General features: G+C 46.2%; 1 protein-coding gene across 1 annotated transcript; it reads left to right on the top strand.

The window, feature by feature from the left end:
• The first annotated feature begins 10,591 nt into the window (after positions 1 to 10,591).
• LOC147958631 (uncharacterized) lies at positions 10,592 to 11,679 on the top strand. The gene is made up of 3 exons (XM_087538098.1): positions 10,592 to 10,692; positions 10,779 to 11,065; positions 11,147 to 11,679. The coding sequence occupies exons 1-3, from the start codon at positions 10,592 to 10,594 to the stop codon at positions 11,677 to 11,679; spliced, it is 921 nt and encodes a 306-aa protein (XP_087394224.1).
• The last annotated feature ends 6,975 nt before the right edge of the window (positions 11,680 to 18,654 follow it).

An 18,654-nucleotide genomic window follows, 5' to 3' on the forward strand; every position in this document is an offset into this window, starting at 1 on the left:
CGGAGTGCTTCTTTTGAATGGCTTTTTCCGCTGACCGGGTTTAGAGCCTTTGAGTCCGGCATTGACTGCTGTATCCTCGATATTGTCGCTGTTAATGCGGCGCTTATGTTTGTTGCGACGTGACCTGCCATTGCCGTCCTTGGTATCCGAGGTACCATGGTTCTTTGATATGTCATTACTGCGAGCCAGCCAGCTGTCTTCTCCCACACAAAAGTGGGTCATGAGTGTCGTGAGGGCTGCCATAGATTTCAGCTTTTCCTGACCAAGGTGCCCGGCTAGCCACTCATCGCGGATGTTGTGCTTGAAAGCTGCTAGGGCCTCTGCATCCGGACACTCAACGATTTGATTTTTCTTTGTTAGGAACCGTGTCCAGAATTGCCTGGCCGATTCCTCTGGCTACTGAATTATGTGGCTCAAGTCATCGGCATCTGGTGGTCGCACGTAAGTGCCCTGAAAGTTGTCGAGGAATGCGGCTTCCAGATCTTCCCAACAGCTAATGGACTCTACTGGCAAGCTGTTGAGCCAATGCCGAGCTGATCCTTTGAGTTTGAGTGGGAGGTATTTGATGGCGTGTAGGTCATCACCGCGGGCCATGTGGATGTGCAGGAGGAAATCCTCGATCCATACCGCAGGATCTGTTGTGCCATCGTATGATTCTATATTTACGGGTTTGAAACCCTTTGGGATTTGATGATCTATTACTTCGTCTATGAAGCATAAGGGGTGTGCGGCGCGTCTGTACTGGGCTATATTGCAACGCAGCTCAAATGAGTCTTGCCCGCTGTGTTCGGCTCGGCCGGACTTACTTTTACTGTATCCGGCATGACGATTATCGTCTCGCATAGTGGCATGCCCTCATGATCCGTAGATCGATCTTGCATGTTTTGCTTTGTCCTCCAATACGTCTCGCAGGTCTAGCGTATTTCCCCATGCCTTTTTATTTGAATGACGTCGGGGTGCGGGCTGAGCTTTTGGCTGGAATGTTTCTTTGTCGCGGCAACGAGGTGGCCGATCAGCCACGTCATACGCCGGGGATGTAGGTTTCAGTGCTTCCTCCTCTAGTTAGGGTAGCAACCTGCACTTTGGGTAACTCTTGGAGGGGTGTTCGAGTTTATATTCCTCGGCCGCCAGGACTTCAGTCCATCTGTCAGCTAGCAAATCTTGATCAGCTTGAAGCTGTTGCTGCTTTTTCTTAAGGTTATTTGCCTTTGCTATAAGCCGGCGCTTGAAGCGCTCTTGTTCGCCGGGATCCTCTAGCACGATGAATTCGTCATCGCCGAGGCTTGCCTCATCCTCCGCCTCTCCATCTGCCGCTCTCTCAGGAGGGCTGGCTCCTCCATCCTCCTGCTCTAAATCTTGCTGGAGGGGATTGTTGTTGTCTTCGGCACTGTCCGGAGTGCTATTATCTCCGGTGCCGGTATCACCACTTTTGCCTTGGCGGGACTTAGAGCGGCGCCGCTGATGCCGGTGCTTGGGTTGCTTCTTGGAGGGGTCACCTCCGTTGTCTCGTCGCCATTGCCTTCTTTGGGTGTGTCCACCATGTATATATCGTATGATGAGGTGGCTTCTCTTTGACTCCCGCATCATCGTCCATACCATCGATGTCTTCGGAGTCGAAGTCGAGGATGTCGGTTAAGTCATCAACAGTGGCTACTAAGTGGGTGGTGGGTGGGTGGCGAATTTCTTCGTCATCCGCATCCCAATCCTGCCGGACGTGGTTCGGCCAGGATCCTCCTAACAAGGAGAGAGACATTAATGAGTTTAGAATGTCGCCGAAGGGCGAGTGCTGAAAAATATCCGCAGAGGTAAACTCCATGATCGGCGCCCAATCGGATTCAATAGGAATGAGCGCAGGCGGTTCGGAGTCCGTGTGTAACGCACTTGATGCGGCTATATCTCCCACGTGTCGAAGCACGACTTAGAGGCATAACCGCATTCAAAGCAATGTCGCAAGTGAGGTAACCTTCACACAAGCCAAGTAATACATAAGGGAAAGAGATACATAGTTGGCTTACAATCGCCACTTCACACAATTACATGAATAAAGCATTACATCAACCAAATACATACAAGGTCCGACTACGGAACGAAAATAAAAGAAGACTACCCCAAAAGCTACACAGATCCCCGATCTACCCCAACTGGGCTCCACTACTGATCGACTAGAACGAACAACACAAAGGACAAGATCTTCATCGAGCTCCTCCTTAAGCTTGGTTGTGTCACCTGCTCGGTTCAACGGCACCTGCAAGCTGGTTTTGGAAGTATCTGTGAGTCACAGGGACTCAGCAATCTCAGACCCTCGCGATCAAGACTATTTAAGCTTATAGGTAAGGTAAAGGTATGTGGTGGAGCTGCAGCAAGCGACTAGCATATATGGTGGCTAAACATACGCAAATGAGAGCGAGAAGAGAAGGCAAAAGCATGATCGAGAATCTATGATCAAGAAGTGATCCTAGAACAACCTACGTCAAGCATAACTCCAACACCGTGTTCACTTCCCGGACCCCGCCGAGAAGAGACCATCACGGTAACACACGCGGTTGATGTATTTTAATTAAGATCAACTTCAGGTTTTTTACAACCAGACATTAACAAATTCCCATCTGCCCATAACCGCGGGCACGGCTTTCGAAAGATCAAATCCCTGCAGGGGTGTCCCAACTTAGCCCACCACAAGCTCTCACGGTCAATGAAGGATATTCCTTCTAGCGGGAAGACCCGATCAGACTCGGAATCCCGGTTACAAGACATCCTCGACAATGGTAAAACAAGTCCAGCAAGACCACCCGATGCGCCGACATACCGATAGGAGCTGCACATATCTCGTTCTCAAGGCAACACCGGATAAGAAATCCGTACAACTAAAACCAGCCCTCGAGTTTCCCCGAGGTGGCGCTGCAAGGGGCTCTAGTTTGGACCAACACTTAGACAAGCACTGGCCCGGGGGGGTTAAAATAAAGATGACCCTTGGGCTGGCCTGACCCAAGGAAAAAAGAGGCTAGGTGGCGAATGATAAAACCAATGTTGGACCTTGCTGGAAGAGTTTTATTCAAGGCGAACTGTCAAGGGGTTCCCATTATAACCCAACCGCGTAAGGAACGCAAAGTCCGGGAACATAACACCAATATGACGGAAATTAGGGCGGCAAGAGTGGAACAAAACACTAGGCATAAGGCCGAGCCTTCCACCCTTTAACAAGTATATAGATGCATTAATTAAATAATAGATAATGTGATATCCCAACAAGTAAACATGTTCCAACAAGGAACAACATCTCCATGTTCCAACAAGGAACAAACTTCAATCTTCACCTGCAACTAACAACGCTATAAGAGGGGCTAAGCAAAGCGGTAACATAGCCAAACAACGGTTTGCTAGGACAAGGTGGGTTAGCGGCTTGGTTTAACAATATGGGAGGCATGATAAGCAAGTGGTAGGTATCGCAGCATAGGCATAGCAAAAGAGCGAGCAACTAGCAAGCAAAGATAGAAGTGATTTCGAGGGTATGGTCATCTTGCCTGAAACCCCGCAAGGAAGAAGAACGAGTCCATGAAGTAGACAAACAGACATAGTAGAATGGGTCCTCACAAACGCGACGTTATCGGAACCAACCCGAAGAAGCAAACACCGGAAAGAAGCACACAACATACTAAACAACCAACACACGAACATGGTATGATATGCGGGATGCGGTATGTGATTGATATGCATGATTTGGAAAGGAATGATTGAACCTGGCCTCAACTTGGAAATCCAAGAGTGCCACTGGAAAGGTGAGCTGATTTTGGTTGAAAACGATATAAAGATCACTGGAATCGGATGCACGGTTTGGAAATGGCAAGCAAAACAAATATGGCACCGGTCTGCGATAATCAGCAAGTGACCAACTAAATGGACCAAGTTAAATATGCTATAGCAATCAAACATGACAACAAAATACGTGGCAGGGATCCACTCATGATGCTTGACAAAAGATGAACACTGAGCTACGGCTAATTCACTCAATAGCAAGCTCAAACAAGCATGGCAAAAGAGCAAATGATAACAGGTTTCAGACTTTAGAGCATGGCAGTACAAGCTACAGGAACTTAACATGGCAAAGCAAGGCATGGCATGAAGCTACTAAAAGCACTTAACAAAAGTCCCTTAGTGACCTTGAGCCAAAAGGGATCAGAAAATACAATTGCAAGCATGTGAACATGGCAAAAACATAAACAGATTCAGACTTTGTGAAAAACTGGAGTATGCAAAACAGTTAACGAGTAGGCATGTTTACGAGCTCGATGCACTCACTACAGAGCATGGCATGACAAACTAAGCATACACCCATCAAGAATACATGGCATAGGAGCTAGAAATGGCAAGAACAACAACATAGCATGCACGGATCAATAGCAACATCCTCGACAAAATCGCTAAACATGTCAACAATCTGCCAGGATCACGATATAGCAAAAGTAGAGCTCGATTTACTCCATCTAGGGTGCTCCATAAATGCAAACAAAGACATGGATGGATAGATCACCACAATATTAACAAAACATCCTTACTGATCATCTTCAAAAGAGGCACGGGTCACTAGGAAACAACATGAACATATGGCATAACGACAAAATCAGGTCAAGGACTTGGTGAAATTCTAAGTCCCTGAAATCAGCATTACCGATTACGCCACTTTGGAAGCTTGTGCTAGTCACCACAAATGTCACAAAAATACATGGCAAGCACCACTGTAAAGATGGCATGGCATATAACAAAACACATGTAGAGCTCAGGATCATAGCATGCACACATTAATCATGGCAAAAATGACAAAATGCCATTTGCTGAAACAGATCTGACAAATTACTCACATAGCCCTCTTCCAACAGCATTTCGGGCATCAAGATGAGCTCAAATGAAAATGATGCAATGAGAGGAAATGATGTACTCGTCGAGGCGAACATTTCGATATGCTATACGCATGAATCGGAGCTACGGATGCGGAGTTATGGCATAATGAATAATGCTAAAAAATATGCAGATCTGGGACTTGGAAGAAAAAATAGGCCTCTCCGGGAAATCGGGACGGAGGGATACGGGGACGAAGAGATCCGGATCTAGACGAGCCCGCGTTTGGTTGAGCTCCCGGTGGATCGCATCTCGATCCACCGGATCCTGCCGGCGGGCTCCGGCGATATTTCCGGCGAGGGCGGCGGTGGCTGGCGACCGGAGCGGCGCGGCGCGGGCGGCGTTGCATGGCGGGGACGGCGCTCGGCGGCGGTGCACGCGGCAGAGATCCCGGGCGGCGGGCGGGCGAAGGCGGCGGCGCACGCGGCTCGGCGGTGGGGCCGGCGATGCGCGGCGGCGGCGCATGGCGAGACGGGCGGCGGGAGGCGGCGGAGATGGCGGCGGGCGGGAGGACCTGCGGGCTCGGGTGGGGGAGCCGCGGTTGAACGGCGGCGCTGGCGAGACGGGCCCCGCGGGCCCGATCTGGGAGGTGAGGTGTCGTGCTGTGATTCGTCGGGGAGGGCAGCGCGGACAGGTCCGGCGGTGGAGGAGTTTTCGTCCGAGCGCGAGGAGGAAGATGGCTAGGGTTTGGACTGCGCAAAAATTTGGGGAGAGCCACATATTTATAGGTAAGGGGAGCTAGGAGAGTCCAAATGAGGTGCGGTTTTCGGCCACGCGATCGTGATCGAACGACCGAGATGATGGAGGGGGTTTAGGTGGGTTTTGGGCCACTTTGGAGGGGTGTTGGGCTGCAACACTCACAAGGCTTTTTCGGTCCCTCGGTTAACCGTTGGAGTATCAAACGAAGTCCAAATGGCATGAAACTTGACAGGCGGTCTACCGGTAGTAAACCAAGGCCGCATGACAAGTCTCGGTTCAATCCGGAAATGTTTAACACCCGAACACGAAAAGAGGTAGAAAGGGACACCGGGTGATGTAGGAGCGCCGGATTTCAAAACGGACAACGGGGAAAATGCTCTGATGCATGAGACGAACATGCATGCAAATGAAATGCACATGATGACATGATATGCAATGCATGACATGCAAGCAATGACAAGGCAGCCACAACGAATAACTGGAGGACACCTGGCACATTGGTCTCGGGGCGTTACACCGTGGCCGGAAAAGGATCCTGCAGTTTGGTAACACGGCTCTCGTGAAGGGTAAGGTCGATATTCAGCTCGATCGCCGCTGAGGATACGGCCTCCGTGACGGGGCCTATCCACCCGTCCATGGATGGCGCAACTGGCTCCGAATTGAGGCTCAGAGCGGCTGCCGGTGCGATCTCCTGAATACGGTCCGATGGTAGAGCTAAATCGTACTCATCGTGATCGTGTGGTGCACAAGGCAGGGGCTCGAATCCGTCGAAGATCAAGTCTCCGCGGATATCGGCCGTGTAGTTTAAGCTTCCAAACTTGACCTGGTGGCCGGGGGCGTAACTTTGGATCTGCTCCAGATGGCCAAGCGAATTGGCCCGCAGTGCGAAGACGCCGAACAGAAAGATCTGTCCGGGGAGAAAAGTCTCACCCAGGACGGCATCGCTATCGATGATAGTAGGAGCCATCAAGCCTAACATCGACGACATAGAGGAACGCTCAATGAAAGTACCAATGTCGGTGTCAAAACTGACGGATCTTAGGTAGGGGGTCCCGAACTGTGCGTCTAAGGCGGATGGTAACAGGAGGCAGGGAACACGATGTTTTACCTAGGTTCGGGCCCTCTTGATGGAGGTAAAACCCTACGTCCTGCTTGATTTATTCTTGATGATATGAGTATTACAAGAGTTGATCTACCACGAGATTGGAGAGGCTAAACCCTAGAAGCTAGCCTATGGTATGATTGTATGTTGTCCTACGGACTAAAACCCTCCGGTTTATATAGACACCGGAGGGGGCTAGGGTTACACAAGGTCGGTTACAAAGGAGGAGATATACATATCCGTATTGCCTAGCTTGCCTTTCACGCCAAGTAGAGTCCTATCCGGACACGGGGCGAAGTCTTCAATCTTGTATCTTCATAGTCCAACAGTCCGGCAAAGGATATAATCTGGCTGTCCGGATACCCCCTAATCCAGGACTCACTCAGGTCTCCTGACAAGGAGAGAGACCTCAATGAATTTAGCACGTCGCCCGTGGGTGAGTGCTGAAAGATATCCGCGGAGGTAAACTCCATGATCGGTGCCCAATCATATTCAATAGGCACGGACCCAGGCGGTTCGGAGCCTGTGGCCGGGGACGAATCCAAGGGTCTGGCAACACAGGTCCCATAGGAGGTGAAGTCAGTATTCGGTTCTATCGTCGCTGAGTGTGCGGCCTCCATGGCAGGGTCCATCCACCCGTCCTCGGACGGTGCGATCTGCTCCGGATTGAGGGCCGGAGTTGCCACAGGTATGATCTCCCGAACACCGTCAGGCGGCAACACTAAGTCATGATCGTTGTGACTGTGCGGCGCACCTGACATAGGCTCGAATCCGTCGAAGATCAAGTCTCCGCAGATATCGGTAGTATAGTTCAAGCTTCCAAACCTGACCAGATGGCCAGGGGCGTAGCTCTCGATCTGCTCCATACGGCCAAGCGAGTTGGCCCGTATTACGAAGCCGCCAAATACGAAGATCAGTCCGGGGAGAAAAATCTCACCCTGGATCGCATCGTTGCCGATGATCGAAGGAGCCATCAAACCTTATGGTGACAACACAGTGGAACTCCCAATGAAAGCACCAATGTCGGTGTCAAAACCGGCGGATCTCGGGTAGGGGGTCCTGAACTGTGCGTCTAAGGCGGATGGTAACAGGAGGAGGGGACACAATGTTTACCCAGGTTCGGGCCCTCTCGATGGAGGTAATACCCTACTTCCTTCTTGATTGATCTTGATGATACGAGTATTACAAGAGTTGATCTACCACGAGATCATAGAGGCTGAACCCTAGAAGCTAGCCTATGATTCTGATTGTTATCCTACGGACTAAACCCTCCGGTTTATATAGACACCGGAGGGGGCTAGGGTTACACAGAGTCGGTTACAAGGGAGGAGATCTACATATCCGAATTGCCAAGCTTGCCTTCGATGCAAAGGAGAGTCCCACCCAGACACGGGACAGAGTCTTCAATCTTGTATCTTCATAATCCAACAGTCCGGCCGAAGGATATAGTCTGGCTGTCCGAGGACCCCCTAATACAGGACTCCCTCATGGCTCCCTCCCCCATATATAAATGAGTCGAGGAGGGGGAGAGCCGGCCCTCCTATGGCGCGCCCCATGGGGAGTCCTACTCCCAACGGGAGCAGGATTCCCCCCTTTCCATGTAGTAGGAGTAGGAGAAGGAAGGAGGAAAGAGGGAGAAGGAAAGGGGGGCACCACCCCCCTTCCTAGTCCAATTCAGACCAGAGGGGGAGGGGGCGCGCAGCCTGCCCTAGCAGCCCCTCCTCTCTTTACACTAAGGCCCATAAGGCCCATTACACTCCCCGGGGGGTTTCGGTAACCCTCCGGTACTCTAGTATATGACCAAACTTCACTCGGAACCCTTCCGATGTCCAATCATAGTCGTCGAATATATCGATCTTTATGTCTCGACCATTTCGAGACTCCTCATCATGTCCGTGATCAAAGGCGGGACTCCGAACTACCTTCGGTACATCAAAACACATAAACTCATAATATCGACACTACTAGGAAAAGGGCTATAGATGAAATTGACACTAATGGCGCACCAGAGAAGTGGTGTGCCACTACTATATACTAATGGCGCACCATGTGGCGATGCGCCATTAGTGTGGAAGACACTAATGGTGCACCAGACACAAGGTGCACCACTAGGAACAAGTTTTTTTTCATTTTTCCAAACATACTAATGGCGCATCCAGGCAAAGTGCGCCATTAGTATTTCTAACTAGTAATGGCGCACCAGCCACAGAGTGCGCCATTAGTTGTTTCGAAAAAAATTAAAAAAAATTGTTAGTAATGCCGAGCCCCACCTCCCCTCGCCCCGTCGCCCCCCCCCCCCCTCCCATCGCCGCCCCCTTGCCCCACCTCCCCTCGCCCCGTCGACGCCCTACCGTCCCAACCACCCGCCGCCGCCGCCACCCGCCGCCGCCCCCTCGCCCCACCGCCCATCGCCACGTTCCTCCGCGGCGCGCCCAGGCGGCCAAGGCCCCCGCCGCCCCGCCGCCCAGCAGCGCCTCGCTCCATCCCGCCCGCCCTGGCGGGGCCGGTCCCGCTGCCCGCAGCGACCCCAGCGACCGGTCCATAGGCGGGTACCTAGCCACCGCCCCTCCACCCCTCCACTCCCCCCTTCCTCCTGCATCCTCTGCCCGTTCAATTTCTGTTTTCCCGATTCTTCTGTCAGATGAGTGTTTTTTATTCTAGAAGAATACGTTTCTGATGAGTGCTTGCTGTAGTATATTGGCTGGTATTGCGAGAAGGATGTATGCAACGATGGTTGTTCCTTGATGAGTAGTTGCCGCGTGATTTTCCCAGAACGTGTTCGAGTTCACTTGCGTTGCCTGATAGGTGTTTGTGATAATGCTTGTAGGGGGCAAATCTTCACGAACTGTAGTTTGACTTTTTTCAGATGAGCAAATGTACATGTTAGTAGCAGCGAAACATGTTTGCGTCAATTCTAGCCCATTATTCAGTTCAGCCTCTACTTGCTACTTAATTATGGTGGTAGCTAGTTTAATTTAATGATGTGGCCTGCCTGGAGCGTCATTTTTCTTTCTAATAACAATCTAGAGACAGATAAGGTACTACGTAGCTAGCTACTATAATAATAAATCTCTTGGCAAGGTCTTATGCTCTGGAACTTTTTTTACTCATGGATTTGTCCAGCCGAGAGAGAGAGAGTTCGGATCGTGGTTGCTTTTTGATTCATGACTGCTTGTTGATCCAATATTTACTCAAATTAATGTTGTCCAATATATGTCTGCAATATATGCTAATGGTGGATAATGTTGTCCAGTACGAGCCTCCTCTGTAGCAGAGCTCCGAGTGTGTTGGTAGTCACACCGTGGCACTGGTGTGGCTGAGTTTCTGCTATGGCTACAACCCCTCTTGGTGAGCTCCTCCTTTCCTCTCTCTGTTCTCTCTATGATCTAGCCCTAGTTCATGTTTTAGATGCTTTGGTAGTCCTGCTAGTTTTGGCTGTATGTTCCAGATGAGCATCAATTAATTTTGGTGCTCTCTGTGATAGCTATATCTTGATCTAGGGTTGCCAATTGGTGTGCTCTAGGTCATTTGTGATGGCTCTCTGTGGTGGTCATCTTGCTCACTGAACTTGCTGCATACATGCTCCTGTGGGTGATGTTGGCTATCTAAGTGTGTGTGTGTAATTTAACTTGGGTTCTGTTGCCTATCTAAGTGTGTGTGTAATTTAACTTATGCTAGGGTTCTGGGCACTCTAAGGGCTGAATTCGTTCTACCATGCTGCTAGACATTACTAATGTTTGATTAAATAAGCATGGGAAACATTCAGATGTTAACTTCTTTTCTTTCTACCATGCTACTAGACATTACTAATGGCATGTTCAAGCTTCTTGGCAGCATGTTAATAAATAATATGGCATCTGATTGAATAACTTTAAATGCATGCAAGATTGGATAAGCATGGGGGGAAGCAGCCACCGCCGCTGTGCCTCACCGGAGTACGAGTTGGATGCTTTCAAGTTCTTCAGTATCATACTTTCTTCTTCAGTATCAGCCACGAGGCAGGTATATAAAATGAGAGATCTCCCCTTCACCCATCTCATTATGATAAGTCTGTTGTTTGCTACGTCACTCCTTGTCCCAAATTGCAAAGGCTGCCTGACACTTTTATGAAGATGCTGGGTGAAGATCCGCCAGATAATGTGAAGCTCCGACAGGCCGGCAGCCGGGTTCGCAGGCTGTGGGATGTGGAGTTGGTGATCGAGGAGGGCCACATGTATCTGTGCCGTGGCTGGGAGAAGTTCTACAGTGCCTACGACCTGCAGACCGGGTACTTTCTTCTCTTCAGGTACGACGATGACGCCACAATGCTCATCGTGAAGGTTTTCAACGCGACTATGTGTAGCATGCGCTACGCTGACGACGAAGATGCCAGTGCGTTCGGCCTCTTCTTATTCCTCTACATTTGGCTTTGTCTCACATCAATTGTTAATGGTCATTGTTGCATTTGGACAGGCAATGGGAGCAGCAGCAGCGACACTGGCTACAGCCAAAGCAGCAGCGATTATGGCTGTAGCAAAAGCAATAGCGATTCTGGCTTTAGCGAAAGCAGCAGCAATTCTGACAAAAAGAAGGATGATCCGGACTGGAGTGGGGGAGAAGAGGAGCAGAATGGGGATGAGGAGCTGCAGGATGACGATGGGCATCAGGCTGAGGATGACCTAGCGTTGGTGGTGGCTGACCAAGGGCAAGAGATGGTGGTGGCTGACCATGGGCAAGAGATGGTGGTGGCTGACCATGGGCAAGAGATGGTGGTGGCTGAGGATGACCCAGCGATGGTCGTGCCCGTCCTGCCTGAAGATGGCTTCGCAATGGTGGTGGTGCCTGACAATGACCACGCACCGGTGGTGGCACCGGCGATCCCACAGCTGGGCAACATGACCACGCCAATTGTGGTAGAAGACTACATCCCACAGCTGCCTCCACCACCTCGCCGCTCTTGGCGCATCAGGCTGAGGAAGGAGAAGGAGAAGAACAATGAGAACTGAACTAGGTCAGGTATGTCAAATCTCCAAAATGATATATATATATATATATATATATACTTAGTTACCTATGTTATCTCTAATATGATTAGTTTCCTATAGGTTAGCTCCAAAATAACTTATGTTAGCACAAAATTATCAAGTTTACATAATAAGCTTATAGTCTTCTTCTTATTCTTCTTCTTTTCCAAAATGACATAGGTTAGCTTCATTTTACCTAAGTTGGCCCTAATATGCTAACTTAGAGCTTATATGCTTAGTTTCCTATAGGTTAGCTCCAAAATCACTTATGTTAGCACAAAATGATCAAGTTTACATAATAAGCTTATAGTCTTCTTCTTATTCTTCTTCTTTTCCAAAATGACATAGGTTAGCTTCATTTTACCTAAGTTGGCTCTAATATGCTAACTTAGAGCTTATATGCTTAGTTTCCTATAGGTTAGCTCCAAAATTGCTTATGTTAGCACAAAATGATCAAGTTTACATAATAAGCTTATAGTCTTCTTCTTATTCTTCTTCTTTTCCAAAATGACATAGGTTAGCTTCATTTTACCTAAGTTGGCTCTAATAAGCTTATAATCTTCTTCTTATTTTTCTTCTTATTCTTGTTCTAGTATTCTTCTAGTGTTCTTCTTCTTCTAGTATTCTTCTAGTCTTCTTCTTCTTCTTCTTCTAACTTCTTGTTTATCATTTTGCAGATTTGATTTAATTCACGGAAGCTTGCATGGATGGAGTGCTTCTTTTCCATTTGTTTTTTTATTTTGTATCAATGTGAAACTTTTGTGAATTGATGGATAACGGTGTTGGATGATGAACAATGTGAAACTTTTTTAATATGTAATGATGGAACTATGTGTTGGCTATGTATGTATATATGATGAAACTTGTGTGTTGGATATGATTGTTATATGGATGCTTGTTGTATATATATGTGTTGGATATCTCATATGTGAAATAGTGACCTGAGATTAAGAAAGAAACGATTTTTAAAAAAAAATTGTTACTAATGGCGCACTTCAATGTGGTGCGCCATTAGTATACCAGATACTAATGGTGCACCTGTGGGATACTAATGGCCCACCTGTGGTGTGCCATTAGTATACTAGATACTAATGGCACACCTGTGGTGCGCCATTACTAAAATATACTAGTGGCGTGGTACTAGTGGCGCACCAGTAGTGCGCCATTAGTAGGCAAAACTGGTGCGCCACTAGTAGCCCTTTTCCTAGTAGTGCGATCGTCACCGAACGTTAAGCGTGCGGACCCTACGGGTTTGAGAACTATGTAGACATGACCGAGACATGTCTGCGGTCAATAACCAATAGCGGAACCTGGATGCTCATATTGGTTCCTACATATTCTACGAAGATCTTTATCGGTCAAACCGCATAACGATATACGTTGTTCCCTTTGTCATCGGTATGTTACTTGCCCGAGATTCGATCGTCGGTATCTCAATACCTAGTTCAATCTCGTTACTGGCAAGTCTCTTTACTCGTTCCGTAATGCTACATCCCGTAACTAACTCATTAGCTACATTGCTTGCAAGGCTTATATGATGTACATTACCGAGAGGGCCCAGAGATACCTCTCTGACAATCGGCGTGACAAATCCCAATCTTGATCCATGCCAACTCAACAAACACCATCGGAGACACCTGTAGAGCACCTTTATAATCACCCAGTTACATTGTGACGTTTGGTAGCACACAAAGTGTTACTCCGGTATTTGGGAGTTGCATGATCTCATAGTCATAGGAACAAGTATAGTTATGGAGAAAGTAATAGCAACAAACGAAACGATCATCATGCTAAGCTAACGGATGGGTTAAGTCAATCACATCATTCTCTAATGATGTGATTTTGTTAATCAAATGAAAAGTCATGTCTATGGTTAGGAAACATAACCATCATTGATTCAACGAGCTAATCAAGTATAGGCAAACTAGTAACACTCTATTTGTCTATGTATTCACACATGTACTAAGTTTCTGGTTAATACAATTCTAGAAGGAATAATAAACATTTATCATGATATAAAAAATATAAATAAGAACTTTATTATTGCCTATAGGGCATATTTCCTTCAGTCTCCCACTTGCACTAGAGTCAATAATCTAGATTACATTGTAATGATTCTAACACCCACGGAGTCTTGGTGCTGATCATGTTTTCCTCGTGAGAGAGGCTTAGTTGACAGGTCTGCAACATTCAGATCCATATGTATCTTGCAAATCTCTATGTCTCCCTGCTTGACTTGATCGCGGATGGAATTGAAGCGTCTCTTGATGTGCTTGGTTCTCTTGTGAAATCTGGATTCGTTTGCCAAGGCAATTGCTCCAGTATTGTCACAAAAGATTTTCATTGGACCCGATGCACTAGGTATGACACCTAGATCCGATATGAACTCCTTCATCCAGACTCCTTCATTTGCTGCTTCCGAAGAAGCTATGTATTCCACTTCACACGTAGATCCGCCACGATGCTCTGCTTGGAACTGCACTAACTGACAGCTCCACCATTTCATAAAAACACGTATCCAGTTTGTGACTTAGAGTCATCCGGATTGGTGTCAAAGCTTGCATCGACGTAACCGTTACGACGAGCTCTTTGTCACCTCCATATATGAGAAACATATCGTTAGTCCTTTTTAGGTATTTCAGGATATTCTTGACCGCTGTCCAGTGATCCACTCCTGGATTACTTTGGTACCTCCCTGATAAACTTATAGCAAGGCACACATCAGGTTTGTTACACAGCATTGCATACATGATAGAGCCTCTGGCTAAAGCATAGGTAACCCCTTTCATTTTCTCTCTATCTTCTGCAATGGTTGGGCATTGAGTCTGACTCAACTTCACACCTTGTAATAAAGGCAAGAACCCTTTATTTGACTGATCCCTTTTGAACTTTTTCAAAACTTTATCAAGGTATGTGCTTTGTGAAAGTCCAAGAAAGTGTCTTGATCTATCTTTATAGATCTTGATGCCCAATATATAAGCATCTTCACCAAGGTCTTTCATTGAAAAATTATTATTCAAGTATGCTTTTATGCTATTCAAAAATTCAGTATCATTTTCGATCAACAATATGTCATATACATATAATATCAGAAATGCTACGGAGGTCCCACTCACTTTCTTGTACATACAGGCTTCTCCAAAAGTCTGTAGAAAACAATATGCTTTGATGACACTATAAAAGCGTATATTCCAACTCCGAGAGGGTTGCACCAGTCCATAAATGGATCGCTGGAGCTTGCACACTTTGTTAGCACCTTTTGGATCGACAAAACCTTCTGGTTGCATCATATATAACTCTTCTTTAAGGTATCCATTAAGGAATGCGTTTTTGACATCCATTTGCCAAATTTCATAATAATAAAATGCGGCAATTGCTAACATAATTCGGAAGGACTTAAGCATCGCTACAGGTGAGATGGTCTCATCATAGTCAACTCCTTGAACTTGTCGAAAACCTTTTGCAACAAGTCAAGCTTTGTAGATAGTCACATTACCGTTAACGTCAGTCTTATTCTTGAAGATCCATTTATTCTCTATGGCCTGGCGATCATCGGGCAAGTCAACCAAAGTCCATACTTTGTTCTCATACATGGCTCACATCTCAGATTTCATGGCTTCAAGCTATTTTGCGGAATCTGGGCTCATCGTTGCTTCCTCATAGTTCGTAGGTTCGTCATGGTCAAGTAACATGACTTCCAAAAAACGGATTACCGTACCACTATGGTGCGGATCTTACTCTGGTTGACCTACGAGGTTTAGTAGTAACTTTATCAGAAGTTTCATGATAATCATCATTAGCTTCCTCACTTACTAGTGTAGGAATCACTGGAACTGATTTCAGTGATGAACTACTTTCCAATAAGGGAGAAGGTACAATTACCTCATCAAGTTCTACTTTCCTCCCACTCGCTTCTTTCGAGAGAAACTCCTTCTCTAGAAAGGATCCATTCTTAGCAACAAATATCTTGCCTTCGGATCTGTGATAGAAGGTGTACCCAACAGTCTCCTTTGGGTATCCTACGAAGACACATTTCTCCGATTTGGGTTCGAGCTTATCAGGTTGAAGCTTTTTCACATAAGCATCGCAACCCTAAACTTTAAGAAATGTCAACTTGGGTTTCTTGCCAAACCATAGTTCATAAGGTGTCGTCTCAACAGATTTAGATGGTGCCCTATATAATGTGAATGCGGCTGTCTCTAAAGCATAACCCCAAATGATAGAGGTAAATCAGTGAGAGATATCATAGATCGCACCATATCTAGTAAAGTAAGATTACGACGTTCGGACACATCATTACGCTGTGGTGTTCCAGGTGGCGTGAGTTGCGAAACTATTCCGCATTGTTTCAAATGAAGTCCAAACTCATAACTCGAATATTCACCTCCATGATCAGATTGTAGAAACTTGATTTTCTTGTTACGATGATTTTCCACTTCACTCTGAAATTCTTTGAACTTTTCAAATGTTTCAGACTTATGTTTCATCAAGTAGATATACCCATATCTGCTCAAATCATCTGTGAAGGTGAGAAAATAACGATATCCATTGCGAGCTTCAATGTTCATTGGACCACACACATAAGTATGTATGATTTCCAATAACTCTGTTGCTCGCTCCATTGTTCCGGAGAACGGAGTTTTAGTCATCTTGCCCATGAGGCATGGTTCACATGTACCAAGTGATTCATAATCAAGTGATTCCAGAAGTCCATCAGAATGGAGTTTCTTCATGCGATTTACACCAATATGACCTAAATGGCAGTGCCACAAATAAGTTGCACTATCATTATCAACTCTGCATCTTTTGGCTTCAATACTATGAACATGTGTATCACTACTATCAAGATTTAGTAAAAATAGACCACTCATAAAGGGTGCAACACCATAAAAGATATTACTCATATAAATGGAACAACCATTATTCTCTGATTTAAATGAATAACCATCTCGCATTAAACAAGAACCAGATATAATGTTCATGCTCAATGCTGGCACCAAATAACAATTATTCGGATGTAAAACTAATCCCGAAGGTAGATGTAGAGGTAGCGTGCCGACGACGATCACATCGACTTTGGAACCATTTCCCACGCGCATCGTCACCTCGTCCTTAGCCAATCTTCGCTTAATCCGTAGCCCATGTTTCGAGTTGCAAATGTTAGCAACTGAACCAGTATCAAATACCCAGGCTCTACTGCGAGCATTAGTAAGGTACACATCAATAACATGTATATCAAATATAACTTTCACTTTGCCATCCTTCTTCTCTGCCAAATACTTGGGGCTGTTCCGCTTCCAGTGACCAGTTCCTTTGCAGTAGAAGCACTCAGTCTCAGGCTTAGGTCCAGACTTGGGTTTATTCACTTGAGCAGCAACTGGCTTTGTATTCTTTTTGAAGTTCCCCTTCTTCCCTTTACCCTTTTTCTTGAAACTGGTGGTCTTGTTGACGATCAACACTTGATGCTCTTTCTTGATTTCTACCTCCGCAGCCTTTAGCATTGCGAAGAGCTCGGGAATCGTATTATCCATCCCTTGCATATTATAGTTCATCAGGAAGCTCTTGTAGCTTGGTGGCAGTGATTGAAGAACTCTATCAATGACACTATCATCAGGAAGATTAACTCCTAGTTGAGTCAAGTGGTTGTGGTACCCAGACATTCTGAGTATATGTTCACTAACAGAACTATTCTCCTCCATCTTGCAGCTATAGAACTTATTGGAGACTTCATATCTCTCAATCCGGGCATTTGCTTGAAATATTAACTTCAACTCCTATAGCATCTCATATGCTCCATGACGTACAAAACATCATTGAAGACCCGGTTCTAAGCCATAAAGCATGGCACACTAAACTATCGAGTAGTCATCAGCTTTGCTCTGGCAGGTGTTCATAACATCTGGCTTTGCTCCTGCAGGGGGTTTGTCACCTAGCGGTGCTTCCAGGACGTAATTCTTCTGTGCAGCAATGAGGATAATCCTCAAGTTACGGACCTAGTCCGTGTAGTTGCTACCATCATCTTTCAACTTAGCTTTCTCTAGGAATGCATTAAAATTCAACGGAACAACAACAGGGTCCATCTATCTACAACAACGTAGACATGAAAAATACTATCAGGTACTAAGTTCATGATAAATTAAAGTTCAATTAATCAAATTACATAAGAACTCCCACTTAGATAGACATCTCTCTAATCATCTAAGTGATGACGTGATCCTTATCAACTAAACCATGTCCAATCATCACGTGAGATGGAGTAGTTTTCAATGGTGAACATCACTATGTTGATCATATCTACTATATGATTCACGCTCGACCTTTCGATCTCGAGTGTTCTAAGGCCTTATCTGCATATGCTAGGCTCGTCAGGTTTAACACGAGCATTCCGCGTGTGCAAAACTGGCTTGCACCCGTTGTATGTGAACATAGAGCTTATCACACCGATCATCACGTGGTGTCTCAGCACGACGAACTGTAGCAATGGTGCATACTCAGGGAGAACACTTTGATAACCCACAAGTATAGCGGATCGCAATAGTTTTCGAGGGTAGAGTATTCAACTCAAATTTATTGATTCGACACAAGGGGAGCCAAAGAATATTCTCAAGTATTACCAGTTGAGTTGTCAATTCAACCACACCTGGAAACTTAATATCTGCAGCAAAGTATTTAGTAGCAAAGTAGTATGTTAGTAGTGGTAACGATAGCAAAAGGTAACGGTAACAAAAATAGTGTTTTTGGTATTTTGTAGTGATGATAGCAATAGCAACAGAAAAGTAAATAAGCGAAGAACAATATATGGAAAGCTCGTAGGCAATGGATCAGTGGTAGAGAATTATGCCGGATGCGGTTCATCATGTAACACTCATAACATAGGGTGACACAGAACTAGCTCCAATTCAACAATGTAATGTAGGCATGTATTCCAAATATAGTCATACGTGCTTATGGAAAAGA

Source organism: Triticum urartu, chromosome 7A (assembly GCF_056163025.1).
Source record: "Triticum urartu cultivar PI428250 chromosome 7A, HENAU_Tu73, whole genome shotgun sequence".
In the NCBI taxonomy this organism is placed as follows: Eukaryota; Viridiplantae; Streptophyta; class Magnoliopsida; order Poales; family Poaceae; genus Triticum; species Triticum urartu.

Coding starts and splice junctions, on each gene's coding strand:
- LOC147958631 (XM_087538098.1), top strand. CDS start 10,592: ATGGGGGGAAGCAGCCACCGCCGCTGTGCCTCACCGGAGTACGAGTTG. Junction 10,693..10,778: donor TCTTCAGTATCAGCCACGAG/GCAGGTATATAA, acceptor TTGTCCCAAATT/GCAAAGGCTGCCTGACACTT. Junction 11,066..11,146: donor CGCTGACGACGAAGATGCCA/GTGCGTTCGGCC, acceptor GCATTTGGACAG/GCAATGGGAGCAGCAGCAGC.